Raw genomic sequence first — 22,517 nt, 5'->3', positions numbered from 1 at the left:
ACCTTGATTATTATTATTTTATTGATTTATTCTTACTATCTGCAGACGATTTTATATAAATTAGGATAGACTTTGTGGGACAGGAGGGGGTTGGGTATTGCTTTTACTACTCCCTTGAATCCCAGAGGTGTTAAATAAGGTAAGTAAAATCATCTGAAGATAGCACAAAAAATAAAATTGCCGTCATCATAATCTGTTAGCATATCTTATGAGAAGAAGTTGACAATATATTCCAGAGACAACAGCATGATAAACTCCATGATCATGCAGTTTATAGCCGAAGTCGATAACCCCCTTGTATATATTTTTTATATTCTTGTTATCTCCAGACGATTTTAACTTATTCAGCTTACGTAGAACCTGTAATAAATGGGGTTACCGAAGGCCGTATCAAACCTCTCCTTGTTAGAGGCATCTCTCTGAAATCGTCTCTAGATAGTAAGATAAAAATGTCCCCGTAGTGACATCACTCCGTTGATTCTTGCTACCATCCGACGATTTTCTTTGACTTTCGGGAGAAGGTTTTTTAAAGTGGGACAGTTTAACCCCGTAGATCCAATTACTTTTCGTTTTTTCCCACTACCACCATACGATTTTGTTCAGCATTGTAAACATTTGGAACTGAAGGGGTTAAATGGGCCTTCTTTAATCTCTTACGAGGCAGTGTAAAAAAAAAAAAAAAAAAAAAAAAAAAAAAAAAAAAATCGTTTAGCGATGACAAGAAACAAAATCTATTATCGGACTGAAGCGGTTAATGGAGATTGATTCCAAGCCTTTCACAGCCATATATTTCCCACAGGTTTAAAAGATCGCTTGGAAGTAGCAAGTATATAATTATAAAATGCCGTTGTTGTGCAGAATTGATTTTATTTTCACGTTTCTTTGATACATTTACAGGACTCCTACGATTTTCAACTGCTGAAAAATCCCTGCTATTAACCCTCTCAGTCTGGTGACGTCTATATTGTTCTTGCTACCTCTTGACAACTCTAGGTACAGTGGAGGATGGTGTTCAGGAATGGATGGGAAGGTGGGTGGGTTTAGGATGGGTGGGAAGGTGAGACAGGTTGAATGGGTAGGGAGGAAATGGAAATGGTGAGGGTTGGAATTGTCGTTTGTGGGGATGATGTGGGTGGTAGTGTGGGGGTGTGGGGGTGGGTGTAGGGGTGGGTGTGGTGAGAGTGTTGGGGTGGGAGTGGTGTGTGTGTGTAGGGATGAAAGTGTGTAGGTGTAGGGGTGGTGTATGGTGTGAGGGTGGGGGGGACTTGGGGGGTGAGGTGGGGACTTTGAGGGTTTGGGAGGGTGGGATGGTTTTGGGGGGTGAAGTGGGGGGATTGGGGGAGGTTGGGGTGGGAGGGGATTGGGGGAGGTTGGGGTGGGAGGGGATTTGGGAAGGTTGGGATGGGGGGATTTGGGAAGGTTGGGATGGGAAGATTTGGGAGACGGGAAGTTGGGGTGGGGGTGTATAGGGGGTGTGGGTGCAGTTGGACGTCGGGGGGTTATGTGGGGTCGGGTGACTGAGGGGTATGAGAGTGCGGGGGAACTTAGGGACTTGGAGTGGGGAGGACTTAGGGGGTGGGGGTAGGGGGTAGGGGAGGACTTGGGGTAGGGGGTATCTGGGGGGTGGGAGTAGGGGGAACTTAATGGATGGGAGTAGGGAAGACAAGGGTGGGAGCAGGGAGGACTTGGGGGACTAGGGGGGTGGGGTTAGGGGGACTTATGGGTGGGGGGAATTAGGAGGGTGAGGGTGGGGGGACTTTGGGGGTGGGGGACTTGGGGTGGGGGGGGTTTCGAGGGTTGGGGGGTCCTGGGGGTGGAGGTAGGGGTTGGGGGGTCCTGGGGGTGGAGGTAGGGGTTGGGGGACCTGTGGGTGGAGGTGGGGGTTGGGTGGGACCTGGGGGGTATGGGGATTAGGGGGTGGGGGAAGGGGACTTAGGGGTCGAGATGGGGGGACTTAGGGGTCGGGATGGGACCAGGGGGGTAGGGAGATTAGGGGGTGAGGGCAGGGGACTTGGGGGTCGGGATGGGGGGACTGGGGGTGGAGGTGGGGGTTGGGGGACCTGGGGGGTAGGGGGATTAGGGGGTGGGGGAAGGGGACCTAGGGGTCGGGATGGGGGGGATTTTGGGGGTGGGGATTGGGGGACTTAGGGGATAGGGATGGACTAGTGAGATGGGGATGGGGGACTTGAAGGGGGGAGACGTGGGGGTGGTGGGACTTGGGTTGATTTGGGGAGTGGGGATGGGGGGACTTTGGGGGTGGGGTGACTTGGGGGTGGGGGACGCGGGGGTGGCGGGGACTTGTGGGGGTGGGGGATGCGGGGGTGACGGGGACTTGTGGGGGTGGGGGACGCGGGGTTGGCGGGGACTTGTGGGGGTGGGGGACGGGGGTGGCTTTGGGGGTGGGGGACTTAGAGGAGTGGAGGGACGTGGGGGGACTTCAAGGGGTAGAGGTAGGACTTGCGGGTGGGGGGACTTTGGGAGGTAGGGGTGAGGGGGACGTGGGGATGGGGTATTTAGGGGTGAGGGTGGGGGGGACTTGGGGGACCTGGGACGGGTGGGGTAGGGGGGACCTGGGACGGGTGGGGGTGGGGGGACTTGGGGAGGTGGAACTTGGGAGGGTAGGGGACTTACGGGGTAGGGGAATTGGGGGTCAGGGGAGGTGGAACTTGGGAGGGTAGGGGACTTACGGGGTAGGGGAATTGGGGGTCAGGGGACTTGGGGGTGGGGGTTGGGGGGGGTGGGGGGGACTTGGGGGAACCTGAGAGGGGTGAGGGTGGGGGACTTGGTGGGATGTGGTGGGGGGACTTTGGAGGTGCGTGGGGGGACTTGGGGGAACCTGGGAGGGGTGAGGGTGGGGGGACTTGGTGGGATGTGGTGGGGGGACTTTGGGGGGTGGGTGTGGGAGAGACGGGGGGTGGGAGAATGGGGAGACAGGGGGGTGGGGTGGGGGGACTTTGGGATTGGGGAACTTCAGGGGGTGGGGGTTCTTTGGGGGGACTTGGGAGCTGGGGGGGACTTGGGTTGGGGGAACGTGGGGTGGGACTGGGGAGGGCCTTGGGGGTGGGGGACTTCTGGGGATGGGGGTACTGGGGGGACTGGGGAGGGTCTTGGGGGTGGGGGACTTCTGGGGATTTGGGTACTTTGGGAGGTTAGGGTGGGGGGACTTCGGGGGGTGGGGTGGAGGACTTCGGGGGGTGGGGGACTTTGGGGGTGGGGGGACTGGAAGGTTGGGTGGGGGAACTAGGGTGTGTGTGTGGGGAGGACTTGAGGGATGGGAGAGACCGGGGGTTGGGGGGGACTTGGGGAACTTTGGAGGGGTGGGCGGACTTGGGGTGTGGGGGATGGGGAGACCGGGAGATAGGGGGATGTGGGGGGGGTGGGACTATAGGGGGTGGGGTGGGGGGACTTTGGAGTGAGGGTGGTGGACTTAGGGAGGTGGTGTTGAGGAGACGGGGGGGTGGGGGGACTGGGATGTAGGGGGACTAGGGGAGTGGGGGGACTTGGGGTGGGGGGTCTATGGGGTTAGGGGGACTAGGGGAGTGGGGGGATTTGGAGTGGGGGGATTTGGGGTAGGGGGACTAGGGGTTTGGGGGGACTTGTGGGTAGAAGGACTTGGGGGTGGGGGTGAGGAGGGGGTGGGGTGGAGGGACTTTGGGGGTGGGGGGATTCGGGGGTTGGAAGGACGTGGGGGTGGAGGGACTTTGGGGATGGGGGACTTGTGGGCTGGAGGGACTTCGGGAGTGAAGGGATGTGGGGGTTGAATGGGACTGGGTGGCTTGGGGGGTGGGGGTAGGGGGACTTGGGTGGGTGGGGGTAGGGGGACTTGGGTGGGGGTGGGGTGGGGGACTTTGGGGGGTGGGAGAATTGTGAGGGCGGGGTGGGGGGAACTTTGGGGGTGGGGGGACCTGGGGGCAGTGGGGGTGCAGGGATGTGGTGGGGGACTTTGGGGGGTTGGTATGGGGAGGACTTGGAGGGGTGGGGGAGACTTTGGGGGCGGAGGGACTTGGGGGGTGGGGGACTGGGGACCTTGGGGCCTGGGGGGCCTTGGGAGGGTGGGGGACTTGGGGGTGGGGGGACTGCGAGGTGGGGGTGAGGGAGGACTTGGGGGGTGGGGGGACTTTGGGAGGTGGGGGTGGGGTGGCCTTCAGAGGGTGGGAGGGACTTAAGGGTGGGGGTGGGAGGGACTTTGGGGGGTGGGGGACACTTTGGGGGTGGGGGGACTTGGGGGGGTGGGGTAGGGGGAATGGGGACCTTGGGGTCTGGGGGGCCTTGGGAGGGTGGGGGACTTCGGGGTTGGGGGACTGGGAGGTGGGGGTGAGGGAGGACTTGGGGGTGGGGGGACTTTGGGAGGTGGAGGTGGGGTGGCCTTCTGAGGATGGGGGTCGGAGGGACTTAAAGGTGGGGGGACTTGGGGGACTGGGGGTGGCTGGGACTTGGGGGGTGAGGGGACTTTGGTGAGGGAGACTTTGGGGTGTGTGGGGGACTTAGGGGTGGGGACTTTGGGGGGTGGGGAGGACGGGGAGATTTGGGGGAGGAGGTACTTGGAGGGGTGGGGTGAGAGGGACTTAAGGGTGGGGGTGGGGTGGACTTTGGGGGTGGGGGTGGGGGGACTTGAGGGAGGGGGGGTGGTTGGGACTTGGGGTTGGGGGGAATTGGCGGGGTGGGGGGGACCTGAGGGGGTGGGGGACTTGGATGGGGGAGACTTTGGGGTGTGTAGGGGACTTGAGGTTGGGGGACGGGGTGAGTGACTTCGGGGGGGTGGGGAGGAAGGGGGGCTTTGGGGGGTGGGGGCTTTGGGGGGTGGGAAGGAAGGGGGGCTTTGGGGGGTGGGGGCTTTGGGGGGTGGGGGTACTTGGAGGGGTTGGGGGAACTTGGTGTAGGGGGAATTTGGGGATGGGGGACTTACGGGAGTGGGGGTACTGGGAAGTGGGGGTGAGGGAGAACTTGGGGGGTGGGGGGAGTTTGGGAGGTGGGGGTAGGGGTGGGGGCTGACTTGGGGTGGGGTGGGGGATGGGGGTTGGGAGACTTGGGGAGTGGGGGTGGCTGGGTCTTGGGGTGGGGGGACTTGGCGGGGTGGGGGTGAGAGGGGGACTTGGGGTGGGGGTGAGAGGGGGACTTGGGGGGGGTGTGGGGCAACTTGGGGGGGTTGGGGTGAGGGGAACTTGGGGTGTGGGGTCTAGGATGGGGGAACTAAGGGAGGTGGGGGGAGTGGGGGTGGGGGGACTTGGGGGTGGGGATAGCTGGGACTTGGCGGGGTGGGGGAATCTCTGGGGGGTTGGCGTGGGGGTGGAGGGACTTTGGGTGGGGGTAGGGGGACATGGGGGTAGGGGGACGTGGGGGTGAGGAGACCTGGAGGCAGTGGGGGGGACTTAAGGGTTGCAGGGGACTTCAGGGGGTTGGGGGTGAGGGGAACTTTGGGGCTGGGGGGCTTTGGGGAGTGGGGGGGCTTAGGGGGTGTCGGGGTGAAGTTAGGTAGGATATTGGAGTTGAGTGTGGGGTCTTGGGGGGACTTCGGGGGGTGCAGAGACCTAGGGCTAGGGTTTATGGGAGTGGGGGGATGGGGGGACCTGGGGGCTGTGGGCGTGTGGGGGAGTTTGGGGGATGTGGTGGGGGACTTCGGGGGGCGGGTGTAGGGTGGGACTTGGAGGGGGTGGGGAAGAGGGTGGGGGGACTTCGAGGGGTGGGTGTGGAGGGACTTGGGGGTTGGAGATGGGGGGATGGGTGGGGGTGGGGGTACTTGGGGAGTGGGGGTCAGGGGACCTGGGGAATGTGGTGGGGGGACTTTGGGCGTTGGGGTCTGTGAGGGTGGGTGAGGGGGACATGGGGACTGGAGGTGGGGGGCTTTGGGGAGTGGGGGGTTCTTGGGGGACTTTCGGGGTTGGGGTTGACCTAGGGCTAGGGGTGGTGGGAGTGAGGGGCTTTGGGGGATGGGGGGCCCTGGGGAAGGTGGGCGTGGAGGGGACTTGGGGGGATGTGGTAGGGGACTTCGGGGGGCGAGTGTAGGGGAGGAGACTTGGGGGTGGAGGCTTGCGGGTGGGGGACTTTGGGAGTGGAGGTGGGTGGACTTGGGGGTGGAGGTGGGGGGACTTGGGGGGGTGGAGGTGGAGGGACTTGGGGGTGGAGGTGGGGGGACGGAGGGTTGGAGGATGGGGGATGGAGGTGGGGGGACTTTGGGGTGTGGGGGTGTAGGCGACTTGGGGCGGGGGTGGGGACGGGGGTTGGGGTGGGGGGTGGGCAGGTTTGGTGGGGAGTGGTGTGGGGTGGGCGGTGTGGGGGAGTGGTGTGGGGTGGGCGGTGTGGGGGAGTGGTGTGGGGTGGGCGGTGTGGGGGAGTGGAGCGACTGGGGACTAGGTGAACGGTGGGAGTTCAGGGAGTAGAGGAGTGAGGGTGTGGGTGGTTTGGGAGGTTGGGGGTTTGGGCAGTTGGGGGTTAGGAGGTGGAGGGTTCAGAGGGGGTGGGATTTTGGGGATGGTTGGGGGATGGGGGTTGGTGGGGTAGGCGATTTTAGGGGGTTGGGGGATCGGTGGAGTTTGGGGTTGGGGGGTTGGGGATGGGATTTTGGGGGTGGTTGGGGGATGGGGGTTGGTGGGGTAGGCGATTTTAGGGGGTTGGGGGATCGGTGGAGTTTGGGGTTGGGGGGTTGGGGATGTGGGTTGGGTGGGGTGGGGTAGGGTGACCAGTGTGGGTGGGGTGGGGTAGGGTGGCAAAAAGGGTGATAAGGGGGTTGTAGGGAGTAGGGAGGGGATGTGAGGGTAAGGTGTTGTGGGGGCTAAGTTGTGTGGTGTGTCAAGGTAAGGTGTGGGGGGTAAGGGGGCATTGTAGTCAAGGTTTAGCGATGGAGGTAGGGATAAGGGGGATACGGAGGAGTTGTAAGGGTGAGGGGTGTGGAAGCAGGGGTGGGGGTTGGGGTGGGGTGGGATGGGTGGGTGGGAGAGAAGTGAGATGGGGTGTGGGGAGGGAAGGGGTGGGGTGTGGTGTTGGGAGGTGAGGGGTGGATGTGTTCGATGGCGTGGGGTGTGGGGAGGGAAGGGGTGGGGTGTGGTGTTGGGAGGTGAGGGGTGGATGTGTTCGATGGCGTGGGGTGTGGGGGAGGGGTTGGTAGGTGTGGGTGTGGGGGAGGGGTTGGTAGGTTTGAGGGTGGGGGTGTGGTGGGATAAGGAGTGGGGGAGGAGAGGGGAAGAAAGGGGAGGGGAGGAGAGGGGAAGAAAGGGGACTGGAGGGGAGGAGAAGGGAGGAGATGAGAGGGGACTGGAGGGGAGGAGAGGGTAGGAGAAGGGAGTGGGTGAGGGTGGGGAGTGAGGAAGGGGAAGGGTGAGATGGGAAGTAGGAGTGGGGGTGAGGGAATGTGGGGGTGGGGGTGGGAGCGTGGGGGTGGGGTGCGGGTGTAGGTGAGGTTTGGTGGAAGAGGAGTGCGGTGTGGATGGGTTGAGGTGGGGTGGTATGTGGAAAGAAGGGCGGGGTTGAGGTACGGTGGGATGTTGGGTGGGGTAGGGTTGAGTGTGGGATTGGAGGTGGGGTTGGGGTGGAGGGTGGTATGGGGATAGGGCGACGTGTGGGAGTTGGGTGAAGTGTGGGGTTGGGTTGGGTGTGTGGGTGGTGTGTGGGTGTGGGGTAAGATGGTGCGTGGGGGCGGGGTAGCGTGGTGTGTGGGAGTGAGGTGGGGTGTGGGGATGGGGTGAGGTAATGTGTGGGAATGGGATGGGGTGGTGCGTGTAGGTGAGGTGGTGTGCGTAGGTGGGGATGGGGTGGTGTTGGGAGTGGGGAGGTGTGATGAGGGTGGAGTGTGGGGGCTGGGGTGGGTGGTGAGGGTGGACTGTTGGGCTGGGGTGTAGAGGTTCTGGGGTGTTGGGTGGGGTGGGTTGGGGCATGGGGATGGGGTGTGGAGTGAGGTAGGATATTGGAGTTGAGTGTGGAGTGAGGTAGGATATTGGAGTTGAGTGTGGAGTGAGGTAGGATATTGGGGTTGAGTGTGGGGTCGATGGGATGTGGGGGTAAGGTAGAGGGGGGTGGGGTGGGAGAACGGGAGTGAGGTGTGGGGGTGGAAGTGAGGTGTGGGGGTGGAAGTGAGGTGTGGGGGTGAGTTGTGGATGTGGGGATATGTGGGTGTGTGTGGGAGTGGTGGTTTGTGGAGGTGAGGTGAGGGTAAGGGTGAGGTGTGGATGTGGGGTTGGGGTGAGGTGTGGATGTGGAGTTGGGGTGAGATGTGGGAATGAGGTAAGATGTGGGGATGGGGTGGGTTGTGGGGGTGATATAGAGTGTAGGGGTGGAGTGGGATGTGAGGGTGGTGTGGGATGTGGTGGGGAGTAGGGGAGGGATGGGGTGCTGGGGATGGGGTGTTGGGGTGGGATGGAGTGTAAGCATAGAATGGGTAGAGGTTTAAGGGTGGAATGGGGAATGGTTTTACTCGTAGTTTAGGATGAGGTAATGCGTGGGGTTTGGTGTGAGGTGTGGGAGTGTTCGTTTGATGTAGGGGTGGTGGTGAGGTGTGGGAGTAGAGGTGAGGTATAGGGGTGGAGTTGGTTGTGTGGTTGAGGTGGTGGCGTGGGGTGGGTTGTAGGGGTGAGGTGAGGAGGACTGGGATGAGGTGGTGGGGTGGGGTGGGTTGTGGGGGTGAGGTGAGGACTGGGGTAGGGTTGGGTGTCGGGGTGAGGTGAGCTAAGGTGAGGAAGGGTGGGGATTGAGGGTGAAATAGGGTAGGATTGGGCGAGGTGGGGTAGGAGTGGGTGTGAGCAGGTTGGGGGTGGTTAGGAGTGTTAGCTGGGTGACGTGGGTGGGATGAGGCATGGGGGTAAGTAGGTTGGGGTGGGAGTGTGTGGTGGTAGGGCAAGGTGGGTGGAGGATAAGGATGGTGTGTGTAGGATGTGCGAGTGTGTAGATTGTGGGTCGAGAGTGGGCAGACAAGAGGTAGGGTGGTGAGGTGTGTGGGGTGGGATGAGCAGGTTGGGAGTGGGCGTGAAGAACTGTGAGGATGAGGCAGACAGGTTGGGGGTTGGGTGGGTGGAAGGGGTGCATAAGTTGGGTAGGTTGGAGGTTGGTTGGGCAAGCTGAAAGTTGATTGGAAAGGTGTGGGGTTGGGTGGGTTGGTGTGCAGTTAAGTTGGAGATTGAGTGGATAGGTCGGGGGTTGGGTGTGAGGGTTGATGAATAGGTTGGAGGTAGATGCATGGGGTGGGAGAGCAGGTTGGGGTGGGTGATTAGGCTGGAGTGGGTGGGAAGGTTTGGGGTTGGGTGGGTAGGCAAGTGGGCAAGTCTGGGGGTTTAATGGGTTAGGTTTGGGGTTGGTTGAGTGAGTAGGTAGGTTTGGGGTTGGTTGAGTGAGTAGGTAGGTTGGTTTGGGGGTTGGGTGGGTGCGTGAGTAGGTAGGTTTGGGTTGGGTTGTGGGTTGGTGGGTAGGTAGATCTGTGAGGTTGGGTTGAGGCTTGGTTTCTGGAATGGTTGAGTAGGTGGGTAGGTTTCGGTGTTGGCTGGGTGGGGATGGCGATGGAATGTGTAGGGCGGAGGGGGGACAAGGGTGGGTGGGTGGTAGAGTAGCTATGAAGTTTGGATGGGAGGGTGTAGGTAGTGCTGAGGTTTGGGTAGTTAAGTGTGGGTAGCTAAGAAGTTTGGGTGGGAGAGTGAGTGGGTAGCTTTGGAGTTTGGGTGGGTAGGTTTGGGGGCTAGGTGGAAGGTGTGAGGTTTGGGTGGGTGGGTGGGTAGGTTTGCGGATTAGGTGTGGGGTTTCGGTGGGTGGGTGGGTTTGGAGACTGGATGAGTGGGTAGGTTTGGGGGCCGGGTGGGAGGGTGGGTAAGTCTGGGAGTTGGGTGGATGGGGACGGGGGGTGCAGGGTGGGTGGGGATGGGGATGTGTTGTGTAGGGTAGGGGGTGATGAGGATGCGGTGTGTAGGGTGGGTGAGGATGGGAATGCGGTGTGTAATGTGGGTGGGGATGGGGTGTGTGAGGATGGGAATGCAGTGTGTAATGTGGGTGGGGATGGGGGGTGTGAGGATGGGAATGTGGTGTGTAACGTGGGTGGGGATGGGATGTGTGAGGTGGGCAAAGATGAGGATGGGATGTGCAGGGTGGGCAGGGATTGGGATGCGGTGTGTAGGGAGGGCGGGTATGGGGTAGGTAGGGTGGGCGAGAATGGGGACGAGATGTATAATGGGTGGATGGGGCTGGTAGGATGGGGGTTGGATGAGTGGGAAAGTAGGTTTTGGGTTGGGTGGGTGGTTAGGTAGGTTAGAGGTTGGGATGGTTAGAAGCGAGGTGGGTAAGTAGGTTGGGCTTTGGGTGGGTGGGGTGGCCATGTACAGAGATCGTTGGGTAGGTGGGATGGGCAAATTGGGGGTTGGTTTCAGACTGGGTACTAGGTGAGCAGGATGGGTGTTACGTGGGTGAGGTTGGCACTTTGGGGGTTAAGTGGACACGTTGGATATTATTTTGGTTGGATGGGAGGAGTGGGGGTAAAGTGGTGAGTGGGCGGGTGTGAGGATATGTTACTATCCGGGGGACAGGGCAGGAAAGTTGCTGGTTGTACTGAATAGTCGTCACCAAACTGAGGGGGTTATGTTACAAATCCTGACCTTGACTATGCATAAGGTATAATCCACCCAACGTAACCTGCCGGGAGATATTCATCGTTTTGTTGCTCATTTCACATAAGCACAATAGCAAACATTACTGACTCTACTGGCTATAATTTTCATTTACCTTCTTGACTAGCACCATACTCTAGTGTTAAACTCTTCTAACGGCTCGCCAGTCAAGGTGAAAAATTGACAATTTGAAGCCACTCACCATTCAAGGTGAAAAATTGACAATTTGAGGCCACTCGCCAGTCAATGTGAAAAATTGACAATTTGGGGCCAAGTTCAAATGGACAGAGTATTGCAATACCACACCCTTCGCATCACCTAAACCTTTATAATCTCAGGTACAATAATTGCATTCATTATATGAAATTATACAAATTCAGGAATTACATTTTTTTTTCAAATGCTGGGTTCTAGTATAATCTAATACTTAGCGATCTCAAAGGCAGTCAAATGGCTGTATATAATTTCCTTTTTTTTTTTTTTTTTTCTTAATCTCCCCACAAAATATATTAAGTAGGGAATACTTTGCACCAGTTTCAGTATGCACTTATACTGAAGCCAGCATAAACCTTTAAACGTGATACATCATATGACAATCGGGATCATTCTGGTTATGCAGTTTTGTTATGTATTGAAAGTCATTATTCCCAAAACGGAGAGACACCTGTTAGTTTTGTTATATTTACAACCCTTCCACACACCTGCCAGAGCTAAATGAGTCTGGAGCCACAAAGCATGATGCACTTATTTCTCCTAAAATACCTGTATTTAAATTATATTGCTACACCGTTCTAAATGCTTTTTTTTTTTTTAGATCAAAATTGACTTGTTGCTGTAACACCAAGCAAACTAGTAATGATTTTTTTTCTTGTTTCTTGCATAGGAACGATTGAACTTCGTCATGGGCATCTTGCACTACTAAATTACTCTTCCTCTCATGGCGTAATTTCGACATGAAAATGAGCAAATACATGAACCATTTTTTGTGTGTAAAAATGCCTACGTTGAAGGAAATGGTGCTCTGCCACCCCAACTGTTTAAGGGTTACGACAAAATTCCTATGCATTCAGAAAAACACACTTGCAACACATTCCCCTAAGCTTTGCTTCCATATGTATTATCATCAGTATTATATCTGCAACACTTGTAAAAACCAACAACATCGAGTGCATGTCTAATTTAATCACTTTGCTGCACTGTGGATTAGTCTAATGGCTGACACATTAAGCAATCCCACATAATAATTTCCATTACTCTGGTCATGAAGTGGACGATTGTACTTTCATCCCGGTGTACACAAGTAAGGTGATCCATTAATTTGCTCTGTTTCAGTGAAAAATAAGTTCCCATCATGTTTGCATCCTCTACTGCTTCATATCAGTCCAAAGGTTCCAAACTCTGGCTAAACCAGGACTAAGAATATTTGTCAAAGTTTGGAATTTGATCTCTGTGTCAAAGTCTGCTATAAACACTTACAGCCAATAGTTTATTTCGTACTCCACTGCCTGGACTTCACACTCAGTGGATGTCCATCACTTTCCTCTCTCTGACATCATTTCTAAGAGTCATCTATGGAGAGAAAGAGTGAGAGAGAGAGAGAGAAACCCAATCTATCTCACAGGAAGCTTTGCCATCATAAGACAGCATGAAAGTGGAAGCGATGGAATTACATGTGTTAGGGATAGTTCACTAATTATTTCACCAGTGACTCTGCCGCGCCCAGGATGAGAGTGATGGTCACGCACTGAGTGCGAAGCAGGTGCAAACTTCAGTCCGAGAGTGTAAAATCTGCACAATCATACTCACTGCGCAATCACCGTTCACTATCAGAGGTTGCCAACGATGTGGACGTGAGTGGTTGGCCGTCGTGGTGGTAATGGGCAAAACCTTAATTAGAACATTAGTCAAAGTATGGAATCTCATCTCATAAAGTCAACCATGTGTTATCAATGGCAAAGTTTACCGACACTTCCCTGTCAGCAGTGGCGATGAAAGGTATTACATGGAATAGGTCTGCGATAGAAATATGGAGGACACAACAAAAGGGAATGAGAAAGAACGAGATTCTGACATTTGGGCAGGAAAATAATGAGAAGGAAGACAGGACACACTGCCCATCGCGAAGTGTCGACGATTTTTTTGCTTGTGATAGTACATCAGGCATCATTATACCTGCCGTGGGACTGGAGGAGACCTTCACGAGGTGGCACTGATATAGCTGGGCAACTTCACTTCTCAATTCTGAACTCTCCCAGTCCCCTCAAAAAGCAGGTTAGATCAATCTGCAGCCCACTGGCTTCACGGTCAGATGATCTTGGGGCCACAGCAACAACACCAATACCTGCCGCACCACCACCATTCATTATCAGATGTTGCCAGTGATGTGTGTGTGAGTGATGGTGGTGGTGGCGTGTCCCTATGGTGCCTTAATGGCGTCCCTCAGGCCAGACACCGACCCTAGGAAGGACATGCCCACAGGTGACTCCTTCGCCCGCCGCAGTGTCCGCAGAAAGGTGTCCCGGAAGTCCTTGGAAAAGACACAGTAGATGTAGAAGGTGGCGGCGAAGTTGGTCACCTCCAGCACATTAGCCATGGCACGGAAGATCTGGCAGAGACAATGGAAGCATAATGGGCAGGCCGAAGTAATAGCTACATTCTAAATGACATAGGATTCTTTGTATGACTTCTTTGCGATTTACCATAATACCATGTTTTTGTCAACAATGCTTGCATCAGAAACATACATGAAAAATGACTACCATACCAGAATGAAATCAATGTCATCACATTATATAGCTCTTCTGACCTGGATTAATTTATTATCAACTCCTACTCCTTTCCCTGTCTCTCCTACTTCCTTTTCTTCCTTATCTTCTATTTAAAGAAAAAAAAGAGCTAAACTACTTCCATGCTTGGCTGGTGATAACAAGTAAGATCGAGTTTCAAAAACAGCATAAGTCCCTCTTGCTTTCCGCTTGTCGTCACTGTTTCCTTCCATCATTAAATCGCCTCTCACCTGGAACTGCAGGGAGTGTTTCCATCTCTGGTGTATGGTGAGGGAGAGGCCAATCATTGGCGTCATGCAAACGAAGAACAGTGTAGACGTGCCGCCCAAGAGAAACATCAGACGGGACTCCTCGGCGTACTGTCTTCTCTGCTCCCCGCTTACCTGAAATTACATAAGAATGGTATTAAAAACGTAAATTTTAAGGGTAAAAAAAGTAAAAGAGGTTCTGGCATTAGCTAAGAACAGAATAAAAGGCTCGCAATACTCTGGAAAAAATATGTAAAGTTTATGAGACTTTTTAGAACCCGAGATACATATAGCCTTAACTACTAGGGAGCTCTGTAAAGTCACGCCTTGGGCTACAGGGGTATGGCATCAACCTTGTTACAATAATGCATCCCTTACCTTGTTTTCGCTACCACCAGACGATTTTCTTTAGCTCTGGAGAACGATCGATTAATGAAGAGGTTAATATGGGGTTTTAGCTGACCCTCTTTTCCGAAAAGTCTCTCCTAAGCTGGAAATAATAATCGGGTGGTACCAAAAATAAGTTAAGGCATCATCATTTCGAGTTATACGCAAGTGAAATAAAGTATAGTCTTGTTGCTTGGTTGTGTAATTTGGCACTTTCACCGCCAGGAACCCTATTTCATTTCGTAAGTATTCCAAACCCCCTACAGTTAATGTTAATCGCCTGGATAAGGTAAAAAAGTGACAACAGAAAAGTGAAGACGGAAGGGAGAATCAACTGCTTACGTCTGACATAATATAAAATTTGTTATATAGCTGTTTAATATGGCAGCTCGTTTTATTGCCTAGCACCTTTCCTTATTTCCTAAACTTATTCAAACTTCGGTACCTACCTGGAGTTCTGCAGGGGGAAAAAAAAAAGGAGGGGAGGGATACGGGCTTCTGGTCCCTAACTCCTCTGAAATTGGCTCGGGGGGGCTGCGTTCCCTGGCTAGTTTGTGAATATATTGCAGGCTAAACTCTCAGCCTTCAGCCTTTCCAGCATCCCCTTCCTCGCCCTCAATTTCTCACCATTCCTCGTTTTTTATCAAATTCTACTTCCTCGTGTTTCTTCATATATTAATTTCTACGGTACATTCTCTTCTTCATTCTTACTCACCATACCTCGTTTTATCCTTTAACTTTTGACATCTACTCTTTTTTTCATTTTCTTCTAATACTCTCCTCCTCACATTTCATACCTCCTTTGATCCTTAAAGATCTTTACCTCATTTTCTTTCATTTACTCATGTCCACGTCCTCCACATTCCTAACTAAGCATGCCTTGTTTTTCGCCTTTAATTGTCGTTATGTCTTCCTTCCGTTCATTCAGTCCAAAGAAAGTAATGGTCTTCGTCACTATCACTCATCACCATATCTCCTTTTTTCCTCGCATATTTGTTCCACATCCTTACTGCCTTCGTTTAATCTAATTATTATCCTATTCCTCATTATCCCTTAATCTTCCTCAATTTTTCCACAAACTCTTGTCATCAGTCTTCTTTCCCTCCATCATTTGTCCCTATATCTTACTCTCTTTTTCTCAACCTCAGTCGCTGTATCTCTCATCCCCCAGACTCTTGTCATTAGTCTTTCTTTCCTTCACTAATTCCTTCTACTCTTCTCTTCCTTAGCATCATATGCGGATTCTCATTTTGCCTCCCCCTGATTCTTCATGGTCTTCCAATTTACCCTTCTATTAAATCTACAGCAAGGGGAGTTTTAGGCTCAGAAGGGCTGACAGGGAGAATGGGGTGAGGGTAAAAAGGGGGTGATGCTGAGGAGTGAGTTTGAAATGGGTGAGCATGAGAATAGGGGTGAAACACAGAAAGCGGGAGGAAAAGAGAATGACTAAGGAGTGAGTTTTAAATGGGTGAAAGTGAGAAAGGGGTAAGACTAAGCGGGGGTGACGTGAAGGAGTGATTATGAAATGGGTGAGCATGAGAAAAGGGTGAGACACAAAGGGTGAAAGGGAAAAGAAGGTGACGGTGAGGAGTGAGTTTGAAATGGGTGGTTGAGAAGGGGAGACGAGGGGTGGGTATGTGTGAATGGGGTGAGTCTGAAATTGGTGAGAAAGGGGTGAGCCAGAAGGGGTGAGAGGGACAAAGAGAATGACAATGAGGAGCGAGTAAGTGTGAAAGAGGTAAATGCGAAACGGGTGAAAGTGGGAATTTGCAGTGAACGTGAAGGCTGTAACTAACCCCTCAAAAAAAAAAAAAAATCTAAAGTTCAATAAAATCGTTCGTTTAGAGACCTATCTATCTATATACCTAGGCTGCTTCCCCCAAGGAAAAGGAGGTTGCCGAGACAGGACGACACACCCCATTTACTCATCCATTCAAGCACATTCATTCGCATCTTAGCCCCAAAGGGAAGAAGGGACAGATCCTCACCGCACAAGGGTCAACTGCGTAGTGCAGTCAGTGACATCCGCAGCAGGGCCCGACAGCAGAGCTGGTTTACCCCTGCCACATCATAATAGACTCAACCCCTTACTAGCACCTGACCTGACTAGCTGATCAGACCAAATGCGGGAGAATATCCCCTCAGGGCTGCGTCATCATTTATTCATTCACAACTCTCCATTTATTTCTGTCACGCACAGCCACTCTTCCTTGCTCAACAGACATCCCTCTCGCATCCAGCGCTCTCTTCACACTGTCCATCCATCCTATTCGTGGTCTCCCTCTCAGCCTTACACCTCTCACATCAGATATAGTTATCTGAGATAAGATCAAAATAAAAATACATCATCGGACAGCAGGGGTTAAGGACTTTTTTTTTTTTTATGCTACGGAATCAGTAATAAGTCCTAAAAAGAGACTGTGTGTGTGTGTGTGTGTGTGTGTGTGTGTGTGTGTGTGTGTGTGTAAAGCAAGGCCATTCATAATTCAGGCTGGTGGAAGTTGGTGGAGGCTGAAGCTGTTTAGTGAAGCATATTAGAGGGGATATGTGAATAGGAAGCGAAGGAGAACGAGGAAGTGTGGGATGGAGAGGAGAAATGAGGGAGGGCGCAAAAAAGGAAATGAGGGATGGATGAAGAATAAGGTGGGTTAAGGAATGGAGAGAGAGAGAGAGAGAGAGAGACAGACAGACAGACAGAGACAGAGTTAAAATTAAGAACCGGCAAGTGAATTAAGAGACGGAAAGGGATTTAGTGAAATATGGGGAGGGAAGGATGATCGTGATATTAAGGAAATGTGAAAGAATGTATTATTAGTATGGTGCAAGGGTGAATGGAGATTAATCTGAAGATGAGGACAAGGGACATCAGTAAAAATAAGGCAGAGGAATGAGTTAAATATGGGGAAGGGAGGGAGGAAGGAAGGGAAAGAACTTTTCAAGAAGAATGATGAGGGAAGGGAAACTGGGAAACTTGGGACAGCAACAAAGTTTGGGGGAAAAGTTTTGACCAAGTATAGGAAAAAGATGGAAAGGGAGGCTAATGATCATAAGGATGAGTGAAAGAGGGGGAATTATGGGAAAATAAATATTCAATGAGGACTCTATCTATCTATCTATCTATCTATATATATATATAAGGAGTGAAATAGAGAGAGGAAAAGGCGAGATATGCATAGACAAGAGCGAAATATTTAAGAGGATACGAAAGAAGAATTATTGTGTCTGAAAGGATGAGTGGGACTGATATTAAAGGAATGGTGAAACCTGCAACTTCTCCTTGCTAATTGCGTCCCTTCTGGAAGTTTATTTTTTTCAACACCGAACTTACCAATCGTCTTTCCCCCATTTCATCTCTTCTCGTGGTAGTTATGAGTATTTTTCGCTGTCATTCGATTCAGCCTTCATTATCTGTTCTCCCTATCTTTTGTGTGTATCTTATACTAAACTCTTTCCCTTCCTCCACAATCTATCTATCCATCCATCCATGTGTCTATCTATCTATCTACGACATTTTTCATATTTCTCTCTCTCTCTCTCTCTCTCTCTCTCTCTCTCTCTCTCTCTCTCTCTCTCTCTCACCCACCTTCTTCGTCATCTTTCTCCTCTTCTCGCACACCGCCTTATACGTCCTAATGATGCGGACGTTCAGGTACACCAAGACGAGGGTAGGCACAAGCTTAAGCATCACCTCCAGGACCCACTTATACACCTGAAACCACACCGACTCCAACAGCCACCTGCTCTGCTCCTTCACATGCACCACAACACCTGCAAGAGATAAGGGAAATTCTAGAATACAGGTAAATATAAACCCGGATCCTCCTCCTCCTCCTCCTCATCATCATCATCATCACCATCATCCAATCCTTTTTTGCCTCCTCAGAAGTGTACAGCTCAGAACTAGGCTACTAACTACACAGTCTCCACTAGCCTCCCTGTCCCCTGAGTGGCATTATGTACTCCATAATCTCCAGCCACTCCTCTGATATAAACCCTTTCTGGCTCAATTTAGTTGAAGCGCAATAAACCACAGCGTCATTTGGTTATATGGTTGCCACCCAACGAAGTAAATGGCTTCCTGGTTTACAGAAAACGATTTGGCTCGTCACCCAGTGCAGAATCATCCAAAGGCAACACCACATCAAGCAAGTGGATGGTGAGCTCCCCCACCTACCATAAACAAAGATGAAATGAAAAACATAAAACAATTTAACCAAATACACACTAAAAATACAAATACAAACTGGAGGCGCTGAGTGATTCCTGTGACTAACCCACTGCTGTTATTCCTTTAGACCAGCATGGTAGCAACGGTGGTCAAAGGTAAATAAGTGGGCTCCTGACCGAATGGACGCGAGTTCAATTCCAGGCCAGGATAGGGGACAGGGTGAGGATTTGAATTTCGCTGCAGGCCTAAATTATGCCTGCACAAGACCCGATAGTATGTAAAAAAAAATAATAATAATAATACTCACACCGGTCCTGAATAACATAAACTTAACGTGTGTTCAGTATAGACGGTTGGTATGGGCACTGAAACCTGGATGTGTATGTATGACACCTTTTATTAACACTTGAAGGGACTGTTGGACCTAAGGGGAATGGAAACTCTAATTCTATCCTCATAGCTGGATACATAAAAAAAAAAAAAAAAAAAAAACCATCCTACTCTTACTTGACATTTACAGTTTATCAGGTATCCATAGATGCATTATCCTCTCTCTCTCTCTCTCTCTCTCTCTCTCTCTCTCTCTCTCTCTCTCACTTACCTGCCTCGCTCGTACAGGCCGCTACGTGGGCCAAGAAAAGGTAAGGGCTGTTGAGAAGAAAGGCGGCCACAGGTATGACAGCCACCGTGACGTGTGCTCTGGTGGACCCACACAGAGTACGCGCCTGGGCAGGGTAGCAGACAGACACGAACCTCTCCACCGTCAGGGCCAGCAGCATCACCACTCCGATACCTGAGGACCGGATGGAATTAGGTTGGAAGAAACGACTGAGTGATTTTTGTCGTCATAGTCGCAAGTGTAAGAGTTTCTGTGTGTGTGTGTGTGTGTGCGTGTGCGTGTGTGTGCGTGTGCGTGTGTGTGTGTGTGTGTGTGTGTGTGTGTGTGTGTGTGTGCGTGCGTGCGCGCGCGCGTCAGAGCCAGCATCACCTTTTCGATCTCTAAGTAAGGGAAGAGATTTGGAAACAAGTGCGAAAAGTTATGAGAGTAGGGAAAGGCGGAAGAGAGAAAACAGGAAGAAGGGGAGGAAGACAAATATACGCCTGGGAAGAAACTGGGAAGGGAGGAGAGATTTAGAAGAAAAAGTCTAAAAATTTATTGGAAGAGCGACTGACCAAGGGACGTGGAGAGAGAGAGAGAGAGAGAGAGAGAGAGAGAGAGAGAGAGAGAAATTTAAGTCGCGGAAGTAAATGGGGGAGGGAGTATAGGAAAGAGATTTAGAAAGAAAAGTCTGAGGAATTTAGGAACGGCACGAAACTAGGCGGGGGCGGAGGAGGACTGGGGGGGGGAGGGGCAGGATGAGAATCTGGAGAGCAAAGAGCGAAGTTTGGAAAGAAAATAAGAAAAAGAAGTTTAGTCCAAGATTTAATTAAGTATGTGTGAAAAGATGCTCAAGGAAAGAGAAGTTTAGTTGATGATTTAATTAAGTATGTGTGAAAGATGCTCCCGAAAACAGAAGATGAATCAGAATAAAGAGGGGAAAATCTATCTATAATAAACTAAGAGGGGAAAAACTATCTATCTATCTATATCTATTACCTATCTTATCTGTCCATCCATCGATCCATCTATCTGACTAACCATCCATCCACCTATCTATCATATCTGCAGCTAGAGGCATTAATTCCCAGAGGGGTGGCCACAAACAAATTGCCCCATGTCATTCTTTCCCCCGCCATCATTCTGCCTTCCAACTCTCACCCCCTCACACATATACACCTCTCCACCCCATTCTTTCACCTGTGAATAAAAAAGTAGGACAACTAATTCAAAGAGGAAAGAGGGAAATGTCAATAAAGTGACTGGAAATGACAGATGAGGAAAAGAAGTGACGGAGACAGGCCACGAAACGAACTACACTCTGTTTAATTTTACCCGGCTCAAAACTCCGACCTCTCTATCGTTTATGCTTAGCTGAACCGAGAGATTAGCGCTACGGTAAAGGACGATGCTAGTCACGCAGAAGTGCTGCGGAATGGATGTACTGTGAAGGTGTCTTATGCTGCCACTGACCCACGGGAAACAGGCTACACAAAAGGAAAAAAATCTCCCCCAAGCTGGCTCTTTAAGGCTCCTATGACTCACTCAGCTGAATAAAATCGTCTGACGTTAGTTGGAGTAGAAACCTAAAGCTGTTCCCACCATGAAAGAGTTAAGGCGGGCGATATCAAGTAAACGGAGGAGAACTGGAGGTGAGTCAACGAGAAACTGGAATACAAAGGTAGAGAGAGAGAGAGAGAGAGAGAGAGAGAGAGAGAGAGAGAGAGTGTGTGTGTGTGTGTGTGTGTGTGTGTGTGTGTGTGTGTGTGTGTGTGTGTGTGTGTGTGTGTGTGTGTGTGTGTGTGTGTGTGTGTGTGTGTGTGTATTACAAAGTGAAAAGGGTTTGGGAAAAAATAAAGAGGAGTGGGAAAGAAAGGTAAAGATAATAGAGGGCATGTCAAGAAAGAACAGCAAAAAAGGGGCCAGAGAGAGAGAAAGAGAAAGGAAGCCACAAGAGTTGTGAGAGGAGAGGAGGTGTAAAGAAGTGAAAGGGCTGAGAATTAGTGTGACAAAGAGGAAGAGTGAAAAAGTGTCAGGGTGGAGAGTGGGCAAGGGTGTGAAAGGAGAGAGAGCGAGAAGTATGATCAAGTGGGAAGAGAGTGTGGTGAAGTGGAAGAGGCTGTGATGAAGTGAGAGGGGAGAAAGGAGTGCCCCTTTGAGAGAGATATTGACGAGATTAGTTCGCCGTGGCAAGTGGATGAACTGTGGCGGAGAGAGAGAGAGAGAGAGAGAGAGAGAGAGAGAGAGAGAGAGAGATTAATCAAGTGCAGACGAATGGGGTGATGGCTCAGAGAAGTGACTTTGGAGGGGGTACAGGAATATCAAGTAAAGGGAAAACTGGGACTAGCGACGTGAGATAGGACCTAGCATGCATAAGTACAGAGAATGAGTATGAATGCTTAAATGGTGACATGTGTAGGTGTCTGACATGGAGAATCGGTGGGCCACGTAGTTAATACCCTGAGACGGAATAATAAAATAATAATAATAATAATAATAATAAAAAGTAGAGCACCGGCGTTGTTTAGGATTTCCTCTCTTCTGGAATCCGCCAGTAAAGATGAATTCCTTATTTCCATTAATATTATCACTTACCGAATACATACATACATAAATACGTACATACAGGCAAACATATCCATACCTACATAAACACAAACATAATACTGGAGATAAGTGGATGTCCATTAATTTTACACCAATAAAAATTTACAGCAATCTGTCCAATCTGATTAACAACATTAATTTTACCACACGTGCCCCACTCATTAGCTTCCTTAATTGACGGAGAGAGAGAGAGAGAGAGAGAGAGAGAGAGAGAGAGAGAGAGAGAGAGAGAGAGAGAGAGAGAGAGAGAGAGGATGACTTAATACAGTGTGACAACCTAAATGTTTCCTGTGCCCCAGGAATACATTTACTACGACAGGTGGTAACCATATATCCAAGTGACGCCTGGTGGTCTAGTGGGATATGAGGCTCCAACCGGGTGAGGCCAGTAACGGTTCACATACAAGGGACAGTTGGGGTTTCATGCACGACTAATGCCACTCAGGGTCGGGCGAGGCTGGTCACCTCACCCTGAATGCCGGAATAGAGAAGCCTAACCCTGGCCCCCTATCCTCTTGATGGGGTGAAAAGAGACTGCAAAATGATATGAAACGCGAAATAAAAAGGAACGGGATAATGAAACATGAAACAAAAAGGAACTGGATAATGAAACATGAAATATTCCATTTTATCCTCCACACAGATTCCATTGAGTTCTGATCCTTTTATTTATATGTTCGTAATATTCCCTTGTGTTCTCTTTCCTCAATCCCCAACAAATGCATCCTCACACCTGCACTATCGTTACGCAATATCATTAACAAGAGAACAATACAATGAAGAGGAAATGCGTAGATCATCCTGTACTCAAAAGATTTTCCCCTTCACCCTCCCCCGTAATGGGAAAAATAATGATCTGTTTGTTTACGGTGGCCGTGGGTGGGATTATGTTTACTTTGTTAATTTGCATAACGAAATTAACTATTATAAAATATGTTGTCCTCCATGATGATGATGATGGCGGTGGTGGTGATTTGTTTGATTTACGTGCCTGAAAAGGTTGAGGGAATCAGAGGGAACTGAGTAAGAGAGATGAGAGTGGGTAATGAGGGAGGAACAAGACTGTGTTATATATTGAGTACTCTGATGATGATCATGATTTGTTTGAATTACATGCCAGAAGAGGCGGAGGGAATCAGAGGGAAATCA

General features: G+C 51.3%; 1 protein-coding gene across 1 annotated transcript in view; it reads right to left on the bottom strand.

The window, feature by feature from the left end:
• Positions 1 to 12,990: 12,990 nt before the first annotated feature.
• Positions 12,991 to 22,517, bottom strand: part of LOC145392146 (putative G-protein coupled receptor B0563.6) — a 90,612-nt gene continuing 81,085 nt past the window's right edge. Inside the window, exons 4-7 of the mRNA XM_080266598.1 lie at positions 18,765 to 18,956; positions 17,579 to 17,763; positions 13,591 to 13,743; positions 12,991 to 13,179 (exon numbers count right to left, since the gene is read on the bottom strand). Of these exons, the coding sequence (XP_080122724.1) occupies positions 12,991 to 13,179; positions 13,591 to 13,743; positions 17,579 to 17,763; positions 18,765 to 18,956 (719 nt within the window). The remainder of the gene's footprint in view (positions 13,180 to 13,590; positions 13,744 to 17,578; positions 17,764 to 18,764; positions 18,957 to 22,517) is intronic.

This window comes from Coenobita brevimanus, chromosome 21 (assembly GCF_032717465.1).
Source record: "Coenobita brevimanus isolate Jiangsu-jjx chromosome 21, ASM3271746v2, whole genome shotgun sequence".
Taxonomy (NCBI): domain Eukaryota; kingdom Metazoa; phylum Arthropoda; class Malacostraca; order Decapoda; family Coenobitidae; genus Coenobita; species Coenobita brevimanus.
Note: the sequence above shows the minus strand (reverse complement) of the source record. Positions and strands in the feature narration are given on the sequence as shown.